This window comes from Leucoraja erinacea, chromosome 8, assembly GCF_028641065.1.
Source record: "Leucoraja erinacea ecotype New England chromosome 8, Leri_hhj_1, whole genome shotgun sequence".
NCBI lineage: Eukaryota > Metazoa > Chordata > Chondrichthyes > Rajiformes > Rajidae > Leucoraja > Leucoraja erinaceus.
Window position 1 is genome coordinate 7,927,970 of NC_073384.1, and position 27,995 is coordinate 7,955,964.

The following is a 27,995-nucleotide window of genomic DNA, read 5'->3' on the forward strand; positions in this document are numbered from 1 at the left end:
CCGCTGCGCCACCGTGACCGCCCCAGGAATTGTTTTAGAAATGGCTTCATCACTGGAGGCTTGAGGAACATAGAACGTAGAACAGTACAGGTACACAAACGTGCTGGAGAAACTCAGCGGGTGCAGCAGCATCTATGGAGCGAAGGAAATAGGCAACGTTTTTGGGTCGAAACCCTTCTCAGTGTAACAGGAACTGGCCCTTCAGCCCACAAGGCCTGTGCTGAACATGACGCCAGGAGCAAAGACAGACACAAATCGCCGGAGTAAATCAGCGGGTCAGGCAGCATCTCTGGAGAACAAGAATGGGCAACGTTTTGGGTTGGGACCTTTCTCCAGACTGTTGCCAAGACTAACCCTTAACCGCCTACACACAATCCATATCCCTTCATTCCCTACATATTCATATTTTTAGTCTAGTTTAGAAATACAGCATGAAAACAGGCCATTCGGCCCACCGAGTCCACGCCGACCAGCGATCCCCGCACACTAACACTATCCTACACACACTGGAGACAATTTACATTTATACCAAGCCAATTAACCTATAATCCTGTTCAAGAAAGAACTGCAGATGCTGGAAGATCGAAGGTACACAAAATTGCTGGAGAAACTCAGCGGGTGCAGCAGCATCTATGGAGCGAAGGAAATAGGCGACGTTTCGGCCCGAAACCTATAATCCTGTACATCTTTGGAGTGTGGGAGGAAACTGAAGATCTCGGAGAAGACCCACGCGATCACGAGGAGAACGTACAGACAGCATCCGTAGTCGGGATCGAACCGGGTTTCTGAAGCTGCAGCAACTCTACCGCCACAGCGCCGCACCTATCTAAAAGTCTCTTAAATACCACTGTCGTATATATACCAACCCTCCCATCCCACCCCAGCAGGAAGTCCCAGACTTCACCACCCTCTGTGTAAAAGAACTTGCCCCACACATCTCCTTTATAACTTGCCCTTCTCACCGTAAAGCTATGCCCTCTAGAGTTTCATGTTTACATCCTGGGGAATAAGGTTCTGACTGTCTACCCTGTCTATGTCTCTAATCATTTTATATTCTTCTATCAGGTCACCCCTCAACCCCCAGCGTTCCAGGGAAAACGCGTTCCACGTTCCAGAGGAAACAATCCAAGTCTGTCCCTCTTCTCCCTGTTGCTCACACCTCCTAAGTTCTTCTGCAGTTGTGCAGGGCCCTAATGAGACCACACCTGGAGTATTGTGCGCAGTTTTGGTCCCCTAATTTGAGGAAGGACATTCTTGCTATTGAGGGAGTGCAGCGTAGGTTTACAAGGTTAATTCCCGGGATGGTGGGACTGTCATATCTTGAGAGAATGGAGCAGCTGGGCTTGTACACTCTGGAATTTAGAAGGATGAGAGGGATTCTTATTGAAACATATAAGATTACTAAGGGTTTGGACATGCTAGAGGCAGGAAACATGTTCCCGATGTTGGGGGAGTCCAGAACCAGGGGTCACAGTTTAAGATTAAGGGGTAAGCCATTTAGAACGGAGACGAGGAAATACTTTTTCACACAGAGAGTTGTGAATCTGTGGAATTCTCTGCCTCAGAGGGCGGTGGAGGCCGGTTCTCTAGATGCTTTCAAGAGAGAGCTAGATCGGGCTCTTAAAGATAGCGGAGTCAGGGGATATGGGGAGAAGGCAGGAACGGCGATGATCAGCCATGATCACATTGAATGGCGGTGCTGGCTCGAAGGGCCGAATGGCCTACTCCTGCACCTATTGTCTATTGTCTAATCCAAGCATCCTTAAGAGTGTTGTCTGAGATACAAAGGTAACTCCACAGAGACAGCTGGGAGGTCTGGAACCGTACTCTCGGACACTTCAAATAGCCCTTGCTTTCCCTCTCTCTCCATCCCCTCCCCCTACCCAGTTCTCCCACTAGTCTTAAGTGCCAGTCCCACTTGGCCGTCATTTGCACGACCTTTACGCAACCTCCAAAAATGTAGTTGTCGCGTTATGATGCACGCGTAGCGTGTGGGTAGCGCGGGACGGGCGCATGGAGAGTGTGGTGATGTGCGCGGTGTCGCGCGGCGCTCCAAGATTTCGTGCTGCACGAAATCCTCATGCGCCGCCTGCGCACGCTAACGCATTGGCGTCGCACGCTGGCGTCCCGACATCTCACGTGTATCGTGTGGTGACTCATGGTTACCGTCACCGTGCGTAACCATGCGTCGTCGCGCGCGCAGGGTATTCTAATGACATCACGTGCACCAGACGGCATGCTGACGCGTGATTTGCGCGCAACGTCGTGTGTAACACGCGTTGACCTATTTTACATATGACGCGTAAATGAGGTGCAAATGGCGGCCAAGTGTGACAGGCCCTTTACTATCTCCGACCACGTTGTATCTGTGTCCCGCCTACTCCCCTGACATCAGTCCGAAGAAGGGTCTCGACCCTCCACGTCACACATTCCTTCTCTCTAGAGATGCTGCCTGACCCGCTGAGTTACTCCAGCATTTTGTGTCTCTCTTCCATAGGGACAGCACCTGAGGTCAGGATCGAACCCGGGTTTCATTTAGTTCAATTTAGTTGAGAGATACAGCGCAAAAGCAGGCCCCTCGACCCACCAGCACCACACCGACCAGCGATCCCCGCACACTAACACGGTCCTGCACACACTTAAGGACAATTTACAATTTTGCCAAGCCAATTAACCTACAAACCTGCACGCCTTTAGAGTGTGGGAGTAAGTGTTAAGTCGTCTGCCCCAGGAGAGAACTTGAGCCGATTTTGTTAAATTGGGAATTAACCATTTGTAAACTAAAATGGAGAAAGATGACTATAAGACAACATCTAGTGGTGAATCTCCCAATCTTGTTCCCTCCACAGAACTCATGGAACATAGAACAGTAATCCACAGGTACACAAAAAAGCTGGAGAAACTCAGCGGGTGCAACAGCATCTATGGAGCTCCATAGATGCTGTTGCACCCGCTGAGTTTCGCCAGCTTTTTTGTGTACCTTCGATTTTCCAGCATCTGCAGTTCCTTCTTGAACGACAGTAATCCACATCTCACTTGATAGAAATTGACTGAAAGGTAGGGAATGGAAACAGGCCATTCTGCCCACAATGTCTGGGCCGTACATGAGGCCCAGCTGAATTGATCACATCTAACCATATAACCATATAACAATTTACAGCACGGAAACTGGCCATCTCAACCCTTCTAGTCCGTGCCGAACACATATTCTCCCCTAGTCCCATCTACCTGCACTCAGACCATAACCTTCCATTCCTTTCCCGTCCATATAACTATCCAATTTATTTTTAAATGATAAAAACGAACCTGCCTCCACCACCTTCACTGGAAGCTCATTCCACACAGCCACCACTCTCTGAGTAAAGAAGTTCCCCCTCATGTTACCCCTAAACTTCAGTCCCTTAATTCTCAAGTCATGTCTCCTTGTTTGAATCTTCCCTACTCTCAGTGGGAAAAGCTTTTCCACGTCAACTCTGTACTTCACGTCCACGTCTCTGTACAAAGACTTCCACATCACATCTGCCTGCACTTGATCCATATCCCTCCATTCCCTGCACTTCCATGCACCCATCTAAAAGCCTCTTAAACGCCACTATCGTATCTGCCTCCACCACCGCCCCTGGCAGCAAGTTCCAGGACCCCTCACCGCTCCATGATTCAAAAAACATGTCCCCCCCACACCTCCATTGAGCATTCCCCCTCTTGCCTTATAGCTGTGCCCTCTAGCGTCAGATACTCACACCTTGGGAGAAAGGTTCTGGGTCGAACTAAACAGAATGAGGAGGTCGTGGGAGGCTCGTCTCAAAATATTTTGCTTCCGTTTATTTTCATTTGCAAATTATAATCAAACATTACCACCACAGAATGCTACAGTGGTGATTACACCTGTCAACACCAATCACCATTCAAGCTGACACGGATAGATTTATCGGCTTTCACAACCTCCGAGGGATTGCTCTGTTTAACCAACAGTTTAATGCCATTGCAGGCGGGTCAACAACTACCAGGCAGATGCTAGGATGGCTACGAAGGCAAGGGTTAAAAAAACCAAGATACTCCCAATAGTGGACATCTAGAAACATAGAAACATAGAAATTAGGTGCAGGAGTAGACATTTCGGCCCTTCGAGCCTGCACCGCCATTCAATGTGATCATGGCTGATCATCCAACTCAGTATCCCGTACCTGCCTTCTCTCCATACCCTCTGATCCCCTTAGCCACAAGGGCCACATCTAACTCCCTCTTAAATGTAGCCAATGAACTGGCCTCGACTACCCTCTGCGGCAGAGGGTTCCAGAGATTCACCACTCTCTGTGTGAAAAAAGTTCTTCTCATCTCGGTTTTAAAGGATTTCCCCCTTATCCTTAAGCTGTGACCCCTTGTCCTGGACTTCCCCAACATCGGGAGCAATCTTCCTGCATCTAGCCTGTCCAACCCCTTAAGAATTTTGTAAGTAATCTAAAAGAAAGATGGAAAAAAAGACGGGCAAATTCGACGGAAGAAGTAACTTTGATAGGGTGCAGAAGCGTGAAACATCACCTTTATAAAAGAAAAGGCACGGTGCCGGAGTAAGAATAAAGCTGCAACCTTCCCCCCATTGACGAACTGTACACTGCAAGGACCAGGAAGCGAGCGGGTAAGATCATCTCTGACCCCTCTCACCCTGGCCACAAACACTTTGAATCACTTCCCTCTGGAAGGCAACTCCGGACTGTCCTAGCTACCACAGCCAGACACCACAGCTTCTTTCGACGAGTAGTAGCTCTACTCAATAACCAAAAGTCCGTAGCCTCCTTCTGCTCTGGTATTTTATTTCATCCACATGTTTAAACTGTAATATTTTAGTATTAATGTTTTAATGTATTATGTGTCATTCTTAATTGTTACTGTATGTCGTGTTGTTACTTGCGAGCGGAGCACCAAGGCAAATTCCTTGTATGTGAACACACTTGGCCAATAAACTTATTCATTCATTCATTCATTCACTTTCGATTCCAGCAGTGGGTCTCTGCATTCAATATCTTTGATGAAGTGCAACTTCTGGAGTATTGGAAAGTGCTGGTAAAGGTTAAATAAAAGCTAAAACAGAAGATCATACTTACGATTTGTGTAATAAGGTGTCCCTCGATCTGTTCTGGGCCATCAGGTTGGTTGCCAAGTTGAAGAGGGCATTAGTCCATTCCTGGAAATCAACGGAGGAACAGTTACTAGGTTGAAGGAACAGATAATTATGAAGTGTTTAAGAAGGAACTGCAGATGCTGGAAAATTGAAGGTAGACAAAAATGCTGGAACTGAAACTCAGCGGGTGAGGCAGCATCTATGGAGCGAAGGAAATAGGCAACATTTTCGGGGCGAAACCCTTCTTCAGACTGATGTGAGGGGGGGGGGGGCGGGAAGAAGAAAGGAAGGGGGTGGAGCCAGTGGGCTGAGGGAGGGTTGAGAATTGGATAGTTATATGGACGAGAAAGGAATGGAAGGTTATGGTCTGAGCGCAGGTATATGGGACTAGGGGAGAATATGTGTTCGGCACGGACTAGAAGGGTCGAGATGGCCTGTTTCCGTGCTGTAAATTGTTATATGGTTATATGGTTATATGGAGAAGGGGAGGAGAAAGTTAAGACTACCTGAAATTAGAGAAGTCAATATTCGTACCGCTGGGGTGTAAACTGTCCAAGCGGAATATGAGGTGCTGCTCCTCCAATTTACGGTGGGCCTCACTCTAGCCATGGAGGAGGCCCAGGACAGAAATGTTGGATCGGGATGGGAGGGGGAGTTGAGGTGTTGAGCCACCAGGTGACCGGGTTGGTTAGTGCGAACTGAGCGGAGTTGTCGGGCGAAGCGATCGCCAAGCCCTACGCTTGGTCTCACCGATGTAGAACAGCTGACACCTAGAGCAGCGGATGCAATAGATGAGGTTGGAGGAGGTGCAGGTGAACCTCTGTGGCAACTAGAAAGACTAGTGCATTTATTAACCTTAAGCCAATTTCAGTGTGTCTATCCAGCAGTATGAATATTGATTTCACTAACTTCAAGTAATCCTTGCATCCCCCCCTCTCTCTCCTCCTGCCCCACCCAAGTTGTTGTACCAGCTTCAAATCCGTCTTGTTGAGTCTCATTGTTTGTCACTCGTTTTCACCCCGCCCGCAGCTAACAATGGCCTGTTTCCTTTATCATTGTAACTTTTATTGCATATCTTTCATTCATTTGTTCTATATCTCTATCCATCACCCTCAATATCTCTCATGTCCCTGTCCCCTGACTCTCAGTCTGAAGAAGGGTCTCGAACTGAAACATCACCCGTTCCTTTTTCTCCAGAGATGCTGCCTGACCCGCTGAGTTACTCCAGCACTTTGTGTCTACCTTCAGTGGACTGAGACCAGGCGACAGCCTATTTCCACGATTGTGGTGCCTATAATAATGTATATGATGGTAACTGTGACTTTAAGAGCCGAGTACCAGAATGGTATGATTTGCGTCATGCAATATATTCAATATCTTAAGCCTCTGTCCCACTTAAGCGATTTTTTCGGTGACTACGGGCGACTAGTCTGTCGTTGCGTGGTTGCGGGGTAATGCCCGTACGGTCGTGAGTCGTCTCCTCAAGTCGCCTAAAGAGTCGTAACGCTTTTCTGGTCGCCGCTGGATTTTGAAATGTTCAAAACGTCTTGGCGAATGTGGGCTTGACGTAGCTTGTCTTCTCCTGACGTAGGTTTTCACCAGGTGACGTTGGTTGTCGCCAGGTGCCGACTGCGGTGAATTCCATTGGCGACTACCTACGTCAACCGGCGACGGGTACCTGCGATTGAATTGTCTTCAGTTGTTTCCGACAGGGTCGTTGCTTACCGTAGCTTGTCGCGGGTGGACGTAGGTTGTCTACGGTTGTCTACGTTTGTCGCCTGTGTGGTCGTAGGTGGACATCCTAATGGGTCGCCGGTTGTCGGTAGCTTGCTGTAGCTTGCCGTCGACTAGGTGGTAGGTTGTCGTAGACATTGTCGTGGGGAGGGGAGGGTGGGGAGGTCCAGTCGCCGACTTTTTTCGGTGACCTGCTACGTCTATGACAGTCACCGGCAGTTGCCTAAGTGGGACAAGCCCTTTAGTCTAGTGCATATGTGTGAGTATGCACGCAGTGTACTTTTGTAAAATGAAGAAGACACACACTAGCAACAGCGTGTACTGAACAACTGAGCTTTGTTTCCATCTACATGCTGAAGCCGTAACATCTCACAACAATGTGTCACTCTACAGAAACACAGAAACATAGAAAATAGGTGCAGGAGCAGGCCATTCGGCCCTTCGAGCTCTATGACTCTAATGGTGGATGACCATATAGTAATCACAGCCTAGACCATCACACAAACCAATCTCCCTTCCATCGACTCCATTTACACCTCACGCTGCCTCGGCAAGGCCAGCAGCATAATCAAGGACCAGTCGCACCCCCGGCCACTCCCTCTTCTCCCCTCTCCCATCGGGCAACAGGTACAGAAGTGTGAAAACGCACACACCTCCAGATTCAGGGACAGTTTCTTCCCAGCTGTTTTCAGGCACCCGAACCATCCTACCACAACCAGAGAGCAGTGCTGAACTACTATCTACCTCATCAGTGACCCTCGGACTATCCTTGATCGGGCTTGGCTGGCTTTACCTTGCACTAAACATTATTCCCTTATCATGTATCTGATATAATGGCTCGATTGTAATGATGTATTGTCTTTTCCACGACTGGATAGCACTCGACAAAAGCTTTTCACTGTACCTCGGTACACGTGACAATAAACTAAAGATCAGCCCCAATTATGAAAAAACAGACATTCACTATTCTTTCTGATGACTGGTCCCTGAAATATTTATTGAGAAGAAGCAGGTAATGTTATCATTGTCAACACTAGGTTTGCTAACTTGATTAGCAATGCACTAATGCAGTTCAGTGAGTGCGGAGCAAAGAGCATTGTATTTAATTCCCCACTTCACCAGTTCGATTAATACATTGATTGCATTCAATTTCCAAACTCAAAACGGCTCCACTCCATTTTGAATCCTGCCAACTTTCAATTTACTTTACAACGAATAACGCATAATTCAGCAGCGTGGGAATTGCTGCCTTACAGCGCCAGAGACCCGGGTTCGATCCCGACTGCGTGTGCTGTCTGTACGGAGTTTGCACGTTCTCCCCGTGAACTGCGTGGGTTTTCTCCGAGGTCTTCGGAATCCTCCCACACTCCAAAGACGTACAGGTTTGTAGGTTATTTGGCTTGGTGTAAATGTACAAATTGTCCCTCGTGCGTGTAGGATAGTGTTAGTGTGCGGGGATCGCTGGTTGTTGCGGACTCAGTGGGCCGAAGGGCCTATTTTCGTGCTGAATCTATGAACTGATCCACATGAGAAATAAGTCTTATGATTGTTTTACAGTAGCTCTGATCCACTCTGCCCAAGCCTACATAATGCATACTTCAATCATACTAAAATCAAACTTAATTCAACTGAATAATAAAGTTATAGAATGATGCAGCACAGACACAGACCCTAAGGTCCAACTTGTCCTTGGTAACCAAGATGCCTCATCTACGCTAGTCCCATTTTCCCATGTTTGGCCCTTATCCCTCTGTATCTTTCCAATCATACACTTGCCCACGGATAGTACCTGCCTCACCTACCCCTGTGGTAGTTAGATACTGTCGAGATGCAGCGCGGAAACAGGCCATTCGGCCCACCCAGGCTGCGCTGACCAGTGATCCCCCTACATGAGAACTATCCTACACACTACGAATCATAGAAACATAGAAACATAGAAATTAGGTGAAGGAGTAGGCCATTCGGCCCTTCGAGCCTGCACCGCCATTCAATATGATCATGGCTGATCATCCAATTCAGTATCCCGTACCTGCCTTCTCTCCATACCCTCTGATCCCCTTAGCCACAAGGGCCACATCTAACTCCCTCTTAAATATAGCCAATGAACTGACCTTGACTACCCTCTGTGGCAGAGAGTTCCAGAGATTCACCACTCTCTGTGTGAAAAAAGTTCTTCGCATCTCGGTTTTAAAGGATTTCCCCCTTATCCTTAAGCTGTGACCCCTTGTCCTGGACTTCCCCAACATCGGGAGCAATCTTCCTGCATCTAGCCTGTCCAACCCCTTAAGAATTTTGTAAGTTTCTATAAGATCCCCTCTCAATCTCCTAAATTCTAGAGAGTATAAACCAAGTCTATCCAGTCTTTCTTCATAAGACAGTCCTGACATCCCAGGAATCAGTCTGGTGAACCTTCTCTGCACTCCCTCTATGGCAATAATGTCCTTCCTCAGATTTGGAGACCAAAACTGTACGCAATACTCCAGGTGTGGTCTCACCAAGACCCTGTACAACTGCAGTAGAACCTCCCTGCTCCTATACTCAAATCAATTTAACAACCAATTAACCTGAAAACCTGCACATCTTTGCAATGTGGGAGGATAACCAGAGCACCCAGAGTAAACCCACGTGGTCACAACGAGAATGTGCAAACTCTGTACAGACAACACCTGTAGTCAGGATCGAACCCGGGTCACTGGCTCTGCAAGGCAGCAACTGTACAGCCATGCACTTGTACCGCCCCTCTAATTCCAGCTGCCGAAGGGTCTGTTTCTGTGCTGAATCACTAAACTATACTAAAGTAAACACTAGGGATAATTGTACATTTATACCAAGCCAATTAGCCTACAAACCCGTACAGTTTTGGAATGTGGGAGGAACCTGAAGATCGCGGCGAAAACCCACGCAGGTCACGGGGAGAACGTGCAAACTCCATACGAACAGCATCTGTGGTCGGGATCGAACCCGGGTCTCCGGCGCTGCAAGGCAGTAAATCCACCGCTGTGCCACCGTGCCGCCCAAAATGTCTCATTATCTCATGTTTCATGTGTTTTCGTGTGGTTTTTTATGACTGTCGGCAGACCAATCTCCCTCCTGGGATAAATATAGTTCATTCGTATATCGTATCGCATCAGTACCTTAGCTACATCTTCTTGGAAGGCCATGAAGTTGAGATAGGAGATGTTGACCAAGTCGGGACCATAGACCACCGTCACCATCCTGTTCTCCAGGCGGCTTCCTTGAATCCCCACGTCCAACAATTCCCGGAGCTTTGTGTCCTGTCGAAATAATTAAACACGGGATTTAGCGCCACGCCTCACATCCGCCGGTCTCTGCCGATATTAACAACCTCCATTAACAATCCCGTTATATAACAAATTGTTCAGACAGCAATCACGCGAGGAATAGATCGGGTAGACGCACAGAGGCTCTTGCCCAGAGTGGGGGGAATCGAGAACCAGAGGGCACAGGATTAAGGTGAAGGGGGAATGATTCAAATGGAATCTGAGTGGTGGGTGTATGGCACGAGCTGCCAGAGGAGATCATTGAGGCTGGGACTATCGCAATGTTCAAGAAACATTTACAGTAGGCCATAAATCATAAGTGACAGGAGTAGACTATAGACAATGGACAATAGGTGCAGGAGTAGGCCGTTAGGCCATTCGAGCCAGCACCGCCATTCAAGGTGATCATGGCTGATCATCCACAATCAGTACCCCGTTCCTGCTTTCTCCCCATATCCTCTGACTCCGCTATCTTTAAGGGCTCTATCTAGCTCTCTCTTGAGAGAGAATAAGGCCATTTGGCCCATCAAGTCTACTCTGCCATTCAAACATGGCTTACCTATCCCTACCTACTAACCCCATTCTCCTGCCTTCTTCCCATAACCCCTGCCACCACCACTAATCAAGAATCTATCTATCTCTGCCTTAAATATATCCACTGACTTGGCCTCCACAGCCTTCAGTGGCAAGGAATTCCACAGATTCACCACCCATTTAGACAGGTACATGTACAGGACAGGTTTGGGGGGATATGGGCCAAATGCAGGCGGGTGGGACTAGTGTAGCTGGGACAGGTTGGTCGGCCGGAGATGTCGGGCCGAAGGGCCTGTTTCCGCACTGTATGTGTAGGAAGGAACTGCAGATGCTGGTTTACATCGAAGATAGACGCAAAATGCTGGAGTAACTCAGCGGGACAGGCAGCAGCTCTGGAGTGAAGGAGTGGGTGACGATTTGGGTCGGGACCCTTCTTCTGACCACCTCTTTTTTTTGCAGCTTCCTCCCCTCTACTCCAATCAATAGAAAGAAGGGTCCTGACCCAAAACGCCCCCTGTCCATTTTCTCCCCAGATGCTGCCTGACCCATGGAGTTACTCCAGCATTTTGTGTTTTTTGCTCAGGATACCAGCCTCTGCAGTTCCTCGCGTCTCCTCCAAAACGTTGCAATCAACTCTGCAAGGTGTTTAGTTTCGGGTTTTATCCATTTGACTTCTCGTTAAAATGTTGACATGGCTATTCCTATAGGTGACGTTTCGGGTCGAAACCCTTCTCCGGGCACTTCAATATTATATCGATCGAGGGCATTTAATTCATCACTAAGTTCAAAGATGTATTTGTTAAGACTCGTCTCGATTTCCCAATTGTCAGAAATCAGTCATTCCACCATTATTCTTTGCATATTACAGATAGACAACAGACAATAGACAATAGGTGCAGAAGTAGACCATTCGGCCCTTCAATGTGATCATGGCTGAATATCCACAATCAGTACCGCGTTCCTGCCTTCTCCCCATATCCCCTGACTCCGCTATCATTAAGAGCCCTATCTATCTCTCTCTCTCTTGAAAGTATCCAGAGAACCAGCCTCCACTGAGGCAGAGAATTCCACAGATTCACAACTCTCTGTGTGAAAAAGTGTTTCCTCATCTCCGTTCTAAATGATAGAAGTCCTTAGAAACTGAACGTATTTTTGCTGATGCGACGAGTATTAAAATGGACAGCACGATGGTGCAGCTGCCTCATTGCGCCAGAGAATCGGGTTTGATCCTGACTGTCTGTGCGGAGTTTGCACTACCCCTCTCTATAATCCCCGCCTCTCTCTCTCTCTCTCTCCCATCCTTCTGGCCACCCCAAAAATCAGTCTGAAGAAGGCTCCCAACCAGAGAGGTCACCTGTCTATGTCCTCCGCAGATGCTGCCTGACCCGCTGAGTTGGTCCGGCATTTTGTGCCATCTCGACTGAGAATCTTTGCCTTCCGAGAACTTGGCTAACAAAGTTTCTGAAACTTACGTCACAAAAAAAAATCATGTGGAGTGGACAGAGTGAAGGAACATTTACTCTGCCGTGAGGATGGACACAAATTGCTGGAGTAACTCAGCGGGACAGGTAACATCTCTGGAGAGAAGGAATGGGTGACGTTTCGGGTCGGGTTGGGTCTGAAGAAGAGTCACCCATTCCTTCTCTCCAGAGATGCTGCCTGTCCCGCTGAGTTACTCCAGCATTTTGTGTCTGTCAGCATTTGGGAAAGATTGGCAAGAGTTTAGTTTAGTTTAGAGATACAGCGCGGAAACAGGCCCTTCGGCCCACCGGGTCCGCGCAGACCAGCGATCCCCGCACATTAACACTAGGGACAATTGTCCCACTTTGGAGAGAAGGAATGGGTGACGTTTCTGGTCGAGACCCTTCTTCTTGACCTGAAACGTCGCCCATTCCTTCCCTCCAGAGGTGCTGCATGTCCCGCTGATTTACTCCAGCATTTTGTGTCTATCTTCAGCGTAAACCGGCATCTGCAGTTCCTTCCTGCACATCCTCTGCCATAGCAGATCCAATTTAAAAGATGGTTGAATTGGCAAAGGCACAGGACCCAAAGAATTTCTAAGATGTATCAAACACACTTGCATCAGCGTAGAAGCAGGCCCTTCGGCCCACCGAGTCTGTGCCGACTGGCGATCCCCGCATATTAACACTATCCCAAATGCTCTAGGGACAATTTACAATTTTGTCGAAGCCAATTAACCTGCAAACCTGCGCGTCTTTGGAGGGTGGGAGGAAACCGGAGAAAATCCGCATGGGTCACGGGTAGAAGGTACAAGCATCTGTTTAATGTCCCTATGTAACTCTTCGGCCCGTTCTCCTACTTTCGGGATGATTAAAGGGCCAAAACGTCACCCATTCCTTTTTCTCCATAGATGCTGCCTGACCCGCTGAGTAACTCCAGCACTTTGTGTCTATCCTTCATGTACAACAGCCTGACTGATGTACATTACCTTTAGAACAGAACTAGCTGCACCCGCTGAGGTTCTCCAGCAATTTTGTGTACCTTAGCTGCACTTCACTGTCTGTTGTGAAGTGTCACAGTTTAAGGACAAGAGGGAAGTCCTTTAGGACCGAAATGTGAAAAACATTTTTACACAGAAAGTGGTGAATCTGTGGAATTCTCTACCACAGAAGATAGTTGAGGTCAGTTCATTGGCTATATTTAAGAGGGAGTTAGATGTGGCCCTTGTGGCTAAAGGGATTAGGGGGTATGGAGAGAAGGCAGGGATGGGATACTGAGTTGGATGATCAGCCATGATCATATCGTTGGCGGTGCAGGCTCGATGGGCCGAATGGCCTACTCCAGCACCTATTTTCTATGTTTCTATGTTTCTATGTCCATACGGAGTTTGTACGTTCTCACCGTGACCTGCGTGGGTTTCCTCCAGGTGCTCCAGTCTCCTCCCGCATCCCCAAGAGGTGCGGGTCTGTCAGTTAATTGCCCCTCTGTGTAGAAATTGCGGTGTGGATGGGAGAGTGGGATAGCGCAGAAGTAAGTGCGAAGGCGGGTGATCGATGGTGGGCACGTTCTCGGTGAGCCGAAGGACCCCGTCTCGACGCAGTCATCTCCGAAAACTAAATCCAAAGCATCAGGGACAAAAGCCTCTAAGTCGGCTGAGCCTCCCCGGGATGTGGCCCAACAGACGATGAGGGCCTGCCATGTGTAAAATTGTAAATTGAAGTGGTTTGTGGAGCAGAAAGATAATGAGGAGAACAGGGATCTAATGTTCCACATCACTTTCCACTTTGAGCGGACCTGAGTAAATAGCATCATAAATTAATATTGTACTGCATGAAAACATCTTTTCCCCCAGTCCCTATCCTTGTGATTAATTTTATTTTGGTGACATTCGATTGAAGCTGTACGTTAAATCACGCTGAAAGGCCAGCTCTGTCCTGGGGGCTGGAGTTGGATTCACTGGAGGTGGTCTTGAAGGGGGAGGATGCTCGTCAAACTTCGGAGCATCCTGGACAATACAGCTCACCCCCTCCGTGACACACTGGTCAACCCGAGGAGCACCTGAGGGTGGTCACGGTGGCGCAGCGGTAGAGTTGCTGCCTTACAGCGAACGCAGCGCCGGAGACCTGGGTTCAATCCTGACTACGGGCGCTGTCTGTATGGAGTTTGTACGTTCTCCCCGTGACCCGCGTGGGTTTTCTCCAAGACCTTCGGTTTCCTCCCACACTCCAAAGACGTACAGGTTTGTAGGTTAATTGGCTTGGTGAATGTAAAAAATTGTCCCTAGTGGGTGCAGGATAGTGTAAGTGTGCGGGGATCGCTGGTCGGCGCGGACCTGGTGGGCTGAAGGGCCTGTTTCCGCGCTGTATCTCTAAACTAAACTAAACGCCAAGATGCAACACAGAACATCACAGGAGATCCTTCTTCCCTGTGGCTATCAAACTGTACAACTCCTCCCCCTTCTGTCGTGGGGTAGACTGGCTGACTCCCCCTCCCCAATCCTTTCCACTCGTCACTTTCATTTCATGTTTCATGTATCCTGTTGTGTTTTTATGACTGTTGGCAGATCCATTTCCCGTAACATAGAAACATAGAAAATAGGCGCAGGAGTAGGCCATTCGGCCCTTCGAACCTGCACCGCCATTCAATATGATCATGGCTGATCATCCAACTCAGTATCCTGTACCTGCCTTCTCTCCATCATATCCTCACCCCGCTGAGTTACTCCAGCATTTTGTGTGCATCTTCAGTGTAAAACAGCATCTGCAGTTCTTTCCAACCCACGACCTTCTGCCTGGTAGACACAAAAATGCTGGAGACAGTCAGCGGGGTGAGGCAGCATCTATGGAGGGAAGGAATAGGCGACGTTTCGGGTCGAGGGCCTTCTTCATTGACATTATTGCCATAGAGGGAGTGCAGAGAAGGTTCACCAGACTGATTCCTGGGATGTCAGGACTGTCCATGAAAAAGACTGGATAGACTTGGTTTATACTCTCTAGAATTTAGGAGATTGAGAGGGGATCTTATAGAAACTTACAAAATTCTTAAGGGGTTGGACAGGCTAGATGCAGGAAGATTGCTCCCGATGTTGGGGAAGTCCAGGACAAGGGGTCACAGCTTAAGGATAAGGGGGAAATCCTTTAAAACCGAGATGAGAAGAACTTTTTTCACACAGAGAGTGGTGAATCTCTGGAACTCTCTGCCACAGAGGGTAGTTGAGGCCAGTTCATTGGCTATATTTAAGAGGGAGTTAGATGTGGCCCTTGTGGCTAAAGGGATCAGGGGGTATGGAGAGAAGGCAGGTACGGGATACTGAGTTGGATGATCAGCCATGATCATATTGAATGGCGGTGCAGGCTCGAAGGGCCGAATGGCCTACTCCTACACCTAATTTCTATGTTTCTATGTTTCAGAGACCTTCTGCCAGGGTACGTCTGGTGAAAGATCGAGACAGGAAAATGAACTGCGCTCGCTGGTCACTTGTGAGCGGTGGGGAGCAACACATCAGAGAACATTTCACCACAGGTTCCCATCAACAAAGCCCAGGCATTTCGGAAAACGTTCAAAGTGAATCAACGCAGCAAATGGCCTCTATTTATATCCCCACAAATAACACAATCTCAATTCAATTCAAGAAGAATTTCGAACGCATTATGGACACAGCCTGGGGAAATGCATCAGATAATCCACCTTGAATTACTTTCATTGAAGCCACGACCAGTTTTGAAATGTTATTGTGGGGCAATTTTTTTTTTTTTTTCGCCTCAACTTTCTACTGATGCTATTAATGATCATAACTAAAAAATGCAAACTCAAAATACCTATTATGTTCGAGGCTTATCAGCTTCGGAAACACGTATGAGGCATCGACAGAAGTAATGGATAACTCGAAATAGGATAGTTATTCTACTCAAGATGATGTGACCAGATCAGCACCTTGTATTATTTTCTCTATTCAAGAGTTGATAAGTGATTGGAGCAGAATTAGGCCGTTCGGAGAACCGAGTCCACTCCGCCATTTAATCATGTTTCATCTATCTTTCCCACTCAACCTCATTCTCCTGCTTTCTCCCCATAATCCCTGACACCCGTGCTAATCAAGAATCTATCAATCTCTGCCTTAAAAACATCCACTGACTTGGCCTCCACAGCTGTCTGCTGCAATGAACACTGCAGCTGGAGTCATAGAGTGAGTGATACAGCGTGGAAACAGGTCCATCAGCTCAACTTGCCCACGCCGACCAACATGCCCCATCTAAACTAGACCCACCCGCCTTTGTTTAACCCATATCCTTCCAAACCTGGCCTATCCATGCACCTGTCTAATTCAGGGGTCGGCATCGTTGTTCTGCATAGGGGCCAGGACGCATGTCTGACCTACAGCGACAGATTAGTCACTAATATACAACGGGCCACATCTATCACGTGCGCACATGCATCCCGCCCCGGAGGCAGGCATCAAATCACGTGTTCACAGAAGGTAGACAAAAATGCTGGAGACACTCAGCGGGTGAGGCAGTCCCATGCAATCCTTGCTTGTCTCACCCACTGAGTTTCTCCAGCATTTTTATCTACCTTCGACTACCATCTGCAGTTCTTTCTTAAACGTGTTCACAGAAGGTGCGGGGCCCGTGCTGGCGGCTTTGCGCAGGATGCGGTACAGACAGATCTCGGCGCCCGGCGGGCCGGATGATTACGGGAAGAAAAATACATCTGCGGGCTGGATGATTTCGGGTTACAGGCAACATTCGGTCTCAACTACCTCCTCTGGCAGCTCGTTCCGTACACCCTCCACCCTTTGTGTGAAAAAACATTACCCCTCAGATTCCTGTAACATCTTTCTCCCCCTCACCTTAAACGTGTGTCCCCTGGTCCTCGATTCCCCTACTCTGGGCAAGAGACCCTGTGTGCCCACCCGATCTATTCCTCTCATGAAATGATACACCTCTACAAGATCTATGACCTATATCCTTGCTATTTTGTGAGCAGGCAGCATATTATCTTAACAGGTTTGGTGTAATGAAAGTTAAATATTCTGCTCTTTTTCCAATCATTTGCAAGGCGGTAGAGTCGCTGCCTTACAGCGCTTGCAGTGCCAGAGACCCGGGTTCAATCCCGACTACAGGTGCTCTCTGTACAGAGTTTGTACCTTCTCCCCGTGACCTGCGTGGACTTTCTCCGAGATCTTCGGTTTCGTCCCACACTCCAAAGACGTGCAGGTTTGTAGGTTAATTGGCTTTGAAATAAATGTAAATTGTCCCAAGCAGTGTGTCGGATGGTGGTAGTGTGCGGGGATCGCTGGTTGGCACGGACTCGGTGGGCCGAAGGGCCTATTTCCGCGCCGTATCTCTAAACCACGCTGAACTAAACGTCCAACATAATGAGCGCTATTAGATGCAATGTTCATTTTCACCATTGAAAACGGAACAATCTAATGCACCAGAACATTATCAATGTCTCCAACGCTATAATTAGGGCTGTTGAGAGATGAAACTAATTAAGCTCAATTAATCATGAAATCATAAAAATGTATTTGAGTGATAGTTGTAATTTTAATTACATCGTAATAATAACATAATTGTACAATTTCTGATCTGTAGTAAATGAACCAGCTTGGAAGAAAGAGGGTGAAATGCAATGAATAATTTGATGGTGACGTTTCAGGTCAGACTGAAGAAGGGTCTCGACCCGAAACGTCACCTATTCCTTCGCTCCGTAGATGCTGCCTCACCCGCTGAGTATCTCCAGCATTTTTGTCTAACTTCGATTTTTCCAGCATCCGCAGTTCTTTCTTAAACATCTTTTTGTGTCTATCTTCTGTTTAAACTGGCATCTGCAGTTCCTTCCTACAGAGGTCCAGAGGTCCAGAGGAGATAAGAGCATAAGACCACACAACACAGGAACAATGTTAAACCATTCAGCCACCAGGTCTACTCAGCCTGCAGTCTGAAGAAGGGCTCCGACTGGAAAACCCGTTCCAGTTACTCCAGCATTTTTGACGACCTTCGATTTTTCCAGTATCTGCAGTTCTTTCTTAAATAATTTGATGGAGTGAAAAAAAGGATGGGGGGGTGGGAGTGGGGATTGAATTGGGGGATAGGGTGTGGAGGCAAGGGGTGGGAATTGTGGAAAGTGGATTAGACAGATATTGAGGCTGGTGGGCGGGGAGCAGAGAGAGGCGGGGAGAGGGGCTGCAGAGAGGACGGATGTGTGGAGAAGGGGAATGGAAGTGTAGGGAGTGAGTCTTCATAAGGCACTGGTCAGACCGCACTTCATGACTTCATAAGTTGATAGGAGCAGAATGAGGCCGTTCAGCCCATCAAGTCTGCTCCCCCATTCAATCATGGCTGATCGGAGAACGGAGACGAGGAAACACTTTTTCCCACAGGGAATTGTAAGTCTGTGGAATTCTCTGCCTCAGAGGGCGGTGGAGGCTGGTTCTATGGATACTTTCAAGAGAGAGCTAGATAGGGCTCTTAAAGATAGCGGAGTCAGGGGATATGGGGAGAAGCAGGAATGGGGTACAGATTGTGGACGATCAGCCATGATCACATTGAATGGCAGTGCTGGCTTGAAGGGCCGAATGGCCTACTACTGCACCTATTGTCTATTGTCTATCAATCTTTTCCACTTAACCCCATTCTTCTGCCTTGTCCCCTATAACCCCTGAACATCTATACTAATCAAGAATCTATCTATCTTAAAAATATCCATTGAAACATAGAAAAATAAGTGCAGGAGTAGGCCATTCGGCCCTTTGAACCAGCACCACCATTCAATATGATCATGGCTGATCATTGAAAATCAGTACCATGTTCCTGCTTTTTCCTCATGTCCCTTGATTCCGTTAGCCCCAAGAGCTAAATCTATCTCTCTCTTGAAAACATCCAGTGAATTGGCCCCCACTGCCTTTTGTGGCAGAGAATTCCACAGGTTCAACACCCTCAGACTAAAGAAATTCCTCCTCATCTCCTTCCTGAAGGAACGTCCTTTTATTCTGAGGCTCCGGCCTGTGGGTCCTGGACTCTCCCACTAGTGGAAACATCCTCTCCACATCCACTCTTTCCAGGCCTTTCACTATTCATGTCACAGTCTGCCCTCTCCTCATTCTCATCCACTTCACCTCAAGATTCAAGATTCAAGATTCAAGATTCAATTTAATTGTCATTTGGACCCCTTGAGGTCCAAACGAAATGCCGTTTCTGCAGCCATACATTACAAACAAATAGACCCAAGACACAACATAATTTAGATAAAAATCCATCACATCGCTGTGATGGAAGGCCAAAAAAACTTATCTTCTCCAAGCACTCTCCCCCCGTTTTCCCGATGTCAGAGTCAAAGTCAAAGGCAATGGATTGTCCCGCGGCCATTAAAGCCACGCCAGGTGGTGCAAGGTCGCACACCGGGTTCTTGATGTTGGAGCCCCCGGCGTGCGCTCGCAGAGTCCCGCGGCCATTCCAAGCCGCGCGGGGCGATGATGTAAGGCCCCGCTCCAGGAGCTCTTCAACCCCGCAACTCGGGCGGGAGAAGTCACCGTTGCAGGAGCCCTGAAAAACGGTCTCCCTCCAGGGACCCGCGGGCTTTCGTCTGTCCCTCGCTGGACCCCGCAGTTGCAGCGTGTGAATCTCCTGAGGTCGGACCTGCAGCAGCAGCAGCGCTCCACCTCTTCGCTCCACCCGCGCCGGACTCGGCCAGCTCCGCGACGATGAGGTGAGTCGTCGGCACCAGAGCCCCCGGTTTTCTACTGTTGGAGGCTGCTCCTCGTTGCAGCCCCAACGACAACGGAGACCCGACACAATTCGGGTCTCCCGTGCAGGGAGAGATTTAAAAGTTACATATCTCAGGAAAGACCCCCACCCCCCCAGACACACACCCCCCCAACAAAAAATAACAAAAACTACATAAAAACATAGACAAAAAATAATAAAAACGCAGACGGGCTGCAGAGGCCGCTGCTGACGAGAGTCGCGCCGCCTACTGAGTACTTTTCCACCGGTCCCTCCTTCTCCTCGCCTGCCTGCCACTCCCCTCTCATCAGCCCAACTCTCCTCACCTGTTGCACTCATTGCCTCTGATCACCTATTAACCCGGGTATTAAACTCTCCTCACCTTCACAACAGTGCCAGATTGTAGGAGCATTCATGCAAGACTCTCCAGCGTTTCCCCGACTGCCTACACGGATTCGAACCTGCCTGCCCCTGACCATTCCATCCTGTCGTCTTCCCGGATATCACCTCTGCCTTCTGTCCACGGCCTTCGTCCCGTACCTCCTGGTTTCTGTCTGCCTCTCTCCTGGGCTGTTTGGTGTATCCCTGCAACGGCTCCTCGACTTCCTGCCTGGCTTTGACTCTCCTTTCGTCTGTCCCTCGCTGGTTTGTTTGCATCGTGTGTTGGATCTCCTGGTTACCGGACCTTCCGCTACCCCGACTACGTCTCCTGCCTGCCCCTCTTCGGAACCCTCGCTCAATCCTGAGCCTCTGTGTGAGTACGGTGTACCCATTCCGGTGTTTCTACTCTGTGCTGCTATTGGGTCCAAACTATACCCGTTACAATTCGGTGAGCTTCAACGAGGAGTTTTGGGCAACATATCTCAGGAAGGATGTGCTGGCTTTGGAGAGGGTCCAGAGGAGGCTTACGATAAACCGACTAGTGCGTAGGATAGAACGAGTGTGAAAGGTATGGTCGGCGCGGACCCGGTGGGCCGAAGGGCCCGTTTCCACGCTGCATCTCTCAAATGACCAAGACTCTGCTGGAAATGTCCTCAATCCCTGCGGGTAACCTCATTCTTTGACACCCAGAAGTATGGTATTAAACTTCACCTTAATAACAGCAATCAGCAATAGGAGATGAAAATAAAGTCTTCAAGTCAAACTGATAATTAAATAGCTGCAAGAATAGTTAACGGCTCAGCTCGCAACATTTGTTTTTGAAGTGAATGGCACAATGCAAGTGGCAAGCAAATGAAAATAGAACAACACTCATTTTTCTCTCCAGTTTACAGTGTGATTAGTTTAGTTTAGTTTAGTTTGGTTTTGTTCCGAGATACTGCATCCCCTGCTTCCAGATATCCGTCTAAATACAAAGCAGTTTGTTCATTCTCTTGTTTCATTTACTTTAAATGTTTTCAAGAGAGAGTTATATTTAGCTCCTAGGGCAAAAGGAATCAAGGGATTTTGGGGGAAAAAGCAGGAACGAGTTACTGATTTTAGATGGTAGACAAAATTGCTGGAGAAACTCAGCGGGTGCAGCAGCATCTACGGAGCGAAGGAAATAGGCAACGTTTCAGGCTGAAACCCTTCTTCAGACTGATCAGACTGCATCAGTCTGAAGAAGGGTTTCGGCCCGAAACGTTGCCCTCGGTCTGAAGAAGATGACTGAAGAACGTTGCCCTCAGTCATCGTAGGGTCTGCCCTCACCTTCTCCATCATGGTCTGGTTTGGCTCAGCCACCAAGCACGACATTCGGAGGCTGTAGCGCATCATTCGATCAGCTGAGAAGGTTGTTGGCTGCAACCTTTCCCCCCCCATTGATGAACTGTACACTGCAAGGGCCAGGAAGCGAGCGGGTAAGATCATCTCTGACCCCTCTCACCCTGGCCGCAGACTCTTTGAATCACTTCCCTCTGGAAGGCGACTCCGGATTGTGAAAGCCGCCACAGCCAGACATAAAAACAGTTTATTTTTTTCCACGAGCAGTAGCTCTACTCAATAACCCAAAGTCTGTAGCCTCCTTTTCCTCTGGTATTTTATTTAATTCTTCACATGTTTAAATTATAATGTTTTATTTTTAATTGTTTACTGTATATCGTGTTGTTACTTGCGAGCAAAGCACCGAGGCAAATTCCTTGTATGTGCACATACTTGGCTAATAAAATGAATTCAATTCAATTCAATTTATACCAAGCCAATTAACCTACAAACCTGTACGTCTTTGGAGTGTGGGAGGAAACCGAAGATCTCGGAAAAAACCCACGCAAGTCACGGGGAGAACGTGCAAACTCCGTACAGACGGCACCCGTGGTTGGGATCGAACCTGGGTCCCTGGCAGCAACTCTACAACTGCGCCACCATGCCCCCCTGAATGTGGACGGTGATCGACGGCCAGCCAGCATGGACTATGTGGGCTGAATGGCCTATTTCCATGCTATACCTTTCAATGACTAATCAACCTGTAGCAAAAAGAAAAGGATTTTCTCCATTTCCTCTTTGCATGTGCATCAGTTTAATCCCAAAGGTCTATTTATAAAATAACTCATTATGGTGGCCTTATTAATGTTGGACATTTCGGAGTAAGGAAAACGTTTCTCCTTGCTGGATGACTAATGTGTGCAAATCAAATACTGCCCACATTATTCTCAAGCAATCTTTAGGCTATTTTAATTAAATACGTCAACTCATATGGCAGACGGGAATTTTCCACAAACAGGTTTGTAAGTTAAATATAGAGTCAGTAGACAATAGACAGGTGCAGGAGTAGGCCATTCGGCCCTTCGAGCCAGCACCGCCATTCAATGTGATCATGGCTGATCATCCCCAATCAGTACCCCGTTCCTGCCTTCTCCTCATATCCCCTGACTCCGCTATCTTTAAGAGCCCTATCTAACTCTCTCTTGAAAGCATCCAGAGAACCGGCCTCCACCGACCTCTGAGGCAGAGAATTCCCCAGACTCACCACTCTCTCGTTTGCGTTTCCTCGTCTCCGTTCTAAATGGCTTAATCTTAAACTGTGGAGACGTAGACATATAGCGGGGGTGCAGGCCCTTCGGCCCATCGAGTCTGCTCCATCCATCAACCAGCCACCTGCACCCATCATATACTAACCCCGTTCTTATCATTTCCCCACTTTTTCATAAACTCTGTCTGGAATGGAAATCACCAGAATTAATAAGTGATGATTAAAAAAAGTCAACTGCTTTAAATGCACAGTGCCGCAGCGGTAGAGTTGCTGCCTTAAGGTTCAGGGTTCGATCCTGACTACAGGCGCTGTCTGCGCGGAGTTTTACTTGTCAATACGTGGGTTTTCTCCAGGTGGTCTGGTTCCCTCCCACACTCCAAAGACGTGCAGGTTTGTAGGTTAATTGGCTTCAGAAAAAACACTTAAAATTGTCCAGAAACAGAGAATCATAGAACGTAGGTGCAGGAGTAGGCCTTTCGGCCCTTCGAGCCAGCACCGCCATTCAATATGATCATGGCTGTATCCAAAATCAGTACCCCGTTCCTGCTTTCTCCCCATATCCCTTGATTCCGTTAGCCCTAAGAGCTAAATCTAACTCTCTCTGAAAACATCCAGTGAATCGGCCTCCACTGCCTTCTGTTGCAGAGAATTCCACAGATTCACAACTCTTTGGGTGAAAAAGTTTTTCCTCGTCTCAGTTCTAAATGGCCAACCCCTTACTCTTAAACTGTGACCCCTGGTTCTAGACTCCCCCTAACATCGGCAACATTATTCCTGCATCGGGAACATTTTCCTGCACTATTCCTGTTTTACAAAGGCCTGTATTATTCTCCGCCACATTTTCCTGAATCTCGGAATGGAAATCGCAAGAATTAATGAGCAAGTATAAAACTTAGTTGGTTTAAATGCGCTGTTAAATATCAGGAGAATGCCAACATTTCCGATGCCCCCAAAACACCTGTGTCACAGGCCTTGCTGTTGAGATGTGCTAACTTGTATCAACCATAGGGTTGCCAACTTCCTCACTCCCAAATAAAGGACAAAATACGGGACAAATTCCCATCGGCAATTCGTTGACCGTGGCTGGGTGAATGGTGAGTTGGGCCCGGGTGCTGGACTGCACACAAAGCCCAGCCGGCGGGCCAGCAGAGGAGTTTTGGCCCGGGCCGCGCGATGTCACGCGCAAAGTCCAGCGCCCCGTCCAACTCATGAACCGATGATCGGCCGCGTGAAGGAGGGGTGGCGGTGTCGACGGTAAGCGAAGGTCCGAAGGCCGGGCTGCCAACCAACAGGCGAGGCGCTGCTGCTGCTGCACTCCATGGGCTGCACTACGTCGGGACGGGTGAGGCGGGGCCGGACGTGGCGCTCCGACCCGACAGTCCCCTCGACCAGAGTAGAAGCAGTCAAATACGGGACTAACCAATTTAGCCCAATATACGGGATGTCCCGGCTAATACGGGACAGTTGGCAACCCTAATCAACCACTACCTTGCAAAACCATGGCTTCTCGTTGCCATGGCTACAACAAGAACAAAGCTCCCTTCCCTTTGATATAGTTTACATTAAAATGGTATTTACAGCTTAGTTTAGTTTATAGATACAGCGCAGAAACAGGCCCTTCGTTCCACCGAGTCCGCGCCGACCAGCGATCCCCGCACCCTAACACTACTCCACACACACGAGGGACAATTTTACATTCATACCAAGCCAATGAACTTACAAACCTGTACGTCTTTGCAGTGTGGGAGGAAACCGGAGCACCCGGAGAAAACCCACACAGGTCACGGGGAGAACGTGCAAACTCCGTACAGACAGCACCCGTAGCCAGGATCGAACCTGGGTCTCGGGCGCTGTGAGGCAGCAACTCTACCGCTGCGCCACCGTGCTGCCAATGAAATGTATGGAAGTATTTTTCACAAAGTCAATTTTCGTAAATCAGGTCATTTGTAATCCGGGGACCCTTGGACACAAGTCACTGCAGAAGCTGAAATTTTGAACAAAACACAAAGAGCTTCCTCCAGCACTTTGTGTGTTTTGTACTTGATAGATTGGAAAACATTTCTGCTTCCATGTATAGTATTAATCAGCCTTTCTTTTAATTACAATTCCATCCCAAGGCCATGGTTAATGTTTGAAGCGTTTAGTTTAGTTTACTTTTGAGATACAGTGCGGAAACAGGCCCTTCAGCCCACTGTGTCCGCGCCGATCAGCGATGACTTGCACTATGCAGGATGATTGTTCCCGATGTTGGGGTAGTCCAGGACAAGGGGGTCACAGGTTAAGGATAGAGGGGAAATCCTTTAGGACCGAGATGAGAAAAACATTTTTCACACAGTGAGTGGTGAATCTCTGGAACTCTCTGCCACAGAAGGTAGTTGCGGCCAGTTCATTGGCTATATTTAAGAGGGAGTTAGATGTGGCCCTTGTGGCTAAAGGGATCAGGGGGTATGGAGAGAAGGCAGGTACAGGATACTGAGTTGGATGATCAGCCATGATCATATTGAATGGCGGTGCAGGCTCGAGGGGCTGAATGGCCTACTCCTGCACCTATGTTCTACGTTTCTATGTTTATACTATCCCACACACACTACGGACAATTTACAGTCCTTACCGAAGCCAATCAACCTACAAACCTATACGTCTTTGGAGTGGGGGAGGAAACCGGAGCACCCGGAGAAAACCCACGTGGTCACAGTGAGAAAATACAAACTCCATACAGACAGCACCCGTAGTCAGGATCGAACCCGGGTCTCTGGCGCTGTGAGGCAGCAACTCTACCGCTGCGCCATCTTGCCGCCCAAATTTTATATGTTTTAAAAGATAAACTGCTTTTAGGATTGTGAAAAGGCCATGGTGTTATTTGAAGGTAGACATACACAAAATGCAGGAGTAACTCAGCGGGACAGGCAGCATCTCTGGATGGACAGAATGGGTGACGTTTCGGGTCGAGATTCGACGGTTAGACTTGTCGACCCAAAACGTCACCCAATCCTTCTCTCCGGAGAGGCTGCCTGTCCCGCTGAGTTACTCCAGCATTTTGCGTATGTCTGCGGTGTAAGCCAACACCTGCAGTTCCCTGCTACACAAAGAGTCATAGAGTCATAGAGGTGGTAAACACCATAACACGTGGTGCCATTAGAATTTTGGCTCGTTGGATTAGTGGTTTGGATTGCCAACTTTCTACAACTCCCTAATAAGGGACATAAGGTCAAAATATGGGACAAATTCCCAATGGCAACTCGTTGACCTGGGTGCTGGACTGCACACAAAGCCCAGCCGGCGGGCCAGCTGAGGAGTACACGTGACGTCCCGAGAAGGAGGGGTGGGGGGTGGTGGTGTCGGCGGTCAGCGAAGGTCCGAAGGTCGGACAGCTGGCCGGGCTGCCGACCGACGGGGCCACGGGCGAGGCACTGCTGCTGCTGCACTCCATGGGCTGCACTACGTCGGGACGGGTGAGGCGGGACTGGATGCGGCACTCCGACCCGACCGTCCCTCGACCCGAGAGTAGTAGCGGTCAAATACGGGACACGGGCGGTCCCGTACGGGACAAACCAATTTAGCCCAATATACGGGATGTCCCGGCTAATACAGCACAGTTGGCAACCCTACTGATAACATAATCGTGATAGCACCATAAGCCATGAAGATAGTTATTTTGTAGAGCAGTGGATAGTGTGGGAATTTGATGCAGTTTGTTCGATAACACTGCTCTCTGTTTATGATTTGCAGTCTCCCAGATTAGATAAAGGTCAAATCTCTGTGGGAAATTGCTACTTGAAGCACTTAAATGTTAAGGGCGTGCAGCTCTGGAATACAATAAATGTGATCTGTTTTGGCATTATTCTAACACTTTGGATATGCGTGATCAGTGTAGATCTTTTATAACACAACTATTACTGTAGAAGGAGTGTCATGCAAATCGCTCATAAAGCAGAAATGCTTTATTTATGGGGAAAAACTTTTTTCACCCAGAGTTCTGAATCTGTGGAATTCTCTGCCACAGAAGGCAGTGGAGGCCGATTCACTGGATGTTTTCAAGGGAGAGTTAGATTTAGCTCTTCGAGCTAACGGAATCATGGGATGTGGGAAGAAAGCAGGAACGGGGTGGGGTACTGATTGTGCATGATCAGCCATGATCATATTAAATGGCGGTGCTGGCTCGAAGGGCCGAAGGGCCTACTCCTGCAGCTATTTTTCTATGTTTCTATGAAATGATTTATCTGATGCATTCCAAAATAAGACTTGTCTGTTATTGATGTTAGGATTTAAGGTGATCGTGTGAACCAAGCTGTCTGATTGAGAATCTCAGGTTTATATACAATAAAATCGCTAGTGGCTCAGCGGTAGAGTTGCAGCCTCACAGCGCCAGAGTCGGGATCACCAGGAGCAAAGAGGTCCTTCTGCAGTTGTACAGGGCCCTAGTGGGACCACACCTGGAGTATCGTGTGCAGTTTTGGTCCTCTAATTTGAGGAAGGACATTCTTGCTATTGAGGGCGTGCAGCGTAGGTTTACAAGGTTAATTCCCGAGATGGCGGGACTGTCATATGCTGAGAGATTGGAGCGGCTGGGCTTGTATACTCTGGAGTTTAGAAGGATGAGAGGCCACCTTATTGAAACATATAAGATTATTAAGAGTTTGGACACACTAGAGGCAGGAAACATGTTCCCGATGTTGGGGGAGTCCAGAACCAGGGGCCATAGTTTAAGAATAAGCGGTAAGCCATTTAGAACAGAGATGAGGAAACACTTTTTCACACAGAGAGTTGTGAATCTGTGGAATTCTCTGCCTCTGAGGGCGGTGGAGGCCGGTTTTCTGGATGCTTTCAAGAGGGAGCTGGATAGGGCTCTTAAAGATAGCGGTCAGGGAATATGGGGAGAAGGCAGGACCGGGGTACTGATTGTGGATTATCAGCCATGATCACGTTGATTGGCGGTGCTGGCTCGAAGGGCCAAATGGTCTACTCCTGCATTTATTGTCTATTGTCTATTGGTCGAATTGCTGCCTCACAGCGCCAGCGACCCGGGTTCGATCCCGACTACGGGGTGTATCTGTACGGAGTTTGCACGTTCTCCCCGTGACCAGCGTGGCTCCTCTCCACGATCTTCGGTTTCCTCCCACACTGTAAAGACGTGCAAGTCTGTGGGTTAATTGGCTTGGTGTATATGTTGAAAACTCATCCCCAGTGTGTGT

General features: G+C 48.3%; 1 protein-coding gene across 1 annotated transcript in view; it reads right to left on the reverse strand.

Annotated features, from left to right (window-relative positions):
• LOC129699288 (1-phosphatidylinositol 4,5-bisphosphate phosphodiesterase beta-1) overlaps positions 1-27,995 on the reverse strand; it is a 660,784-nt gene that overhangs the window by 272,948 nt on the left and 359,841 nt on the right. Inside the window, 2 exon segments of the mRNA XM_055638950.1 lie at positions 5,103-5,182; positions 9,988-10,128. Of these exon segments, the coding sequence (XP_055494925.1) occupies positions 5,103-5,182; positions 9,988-10,128 (221 nt within the window).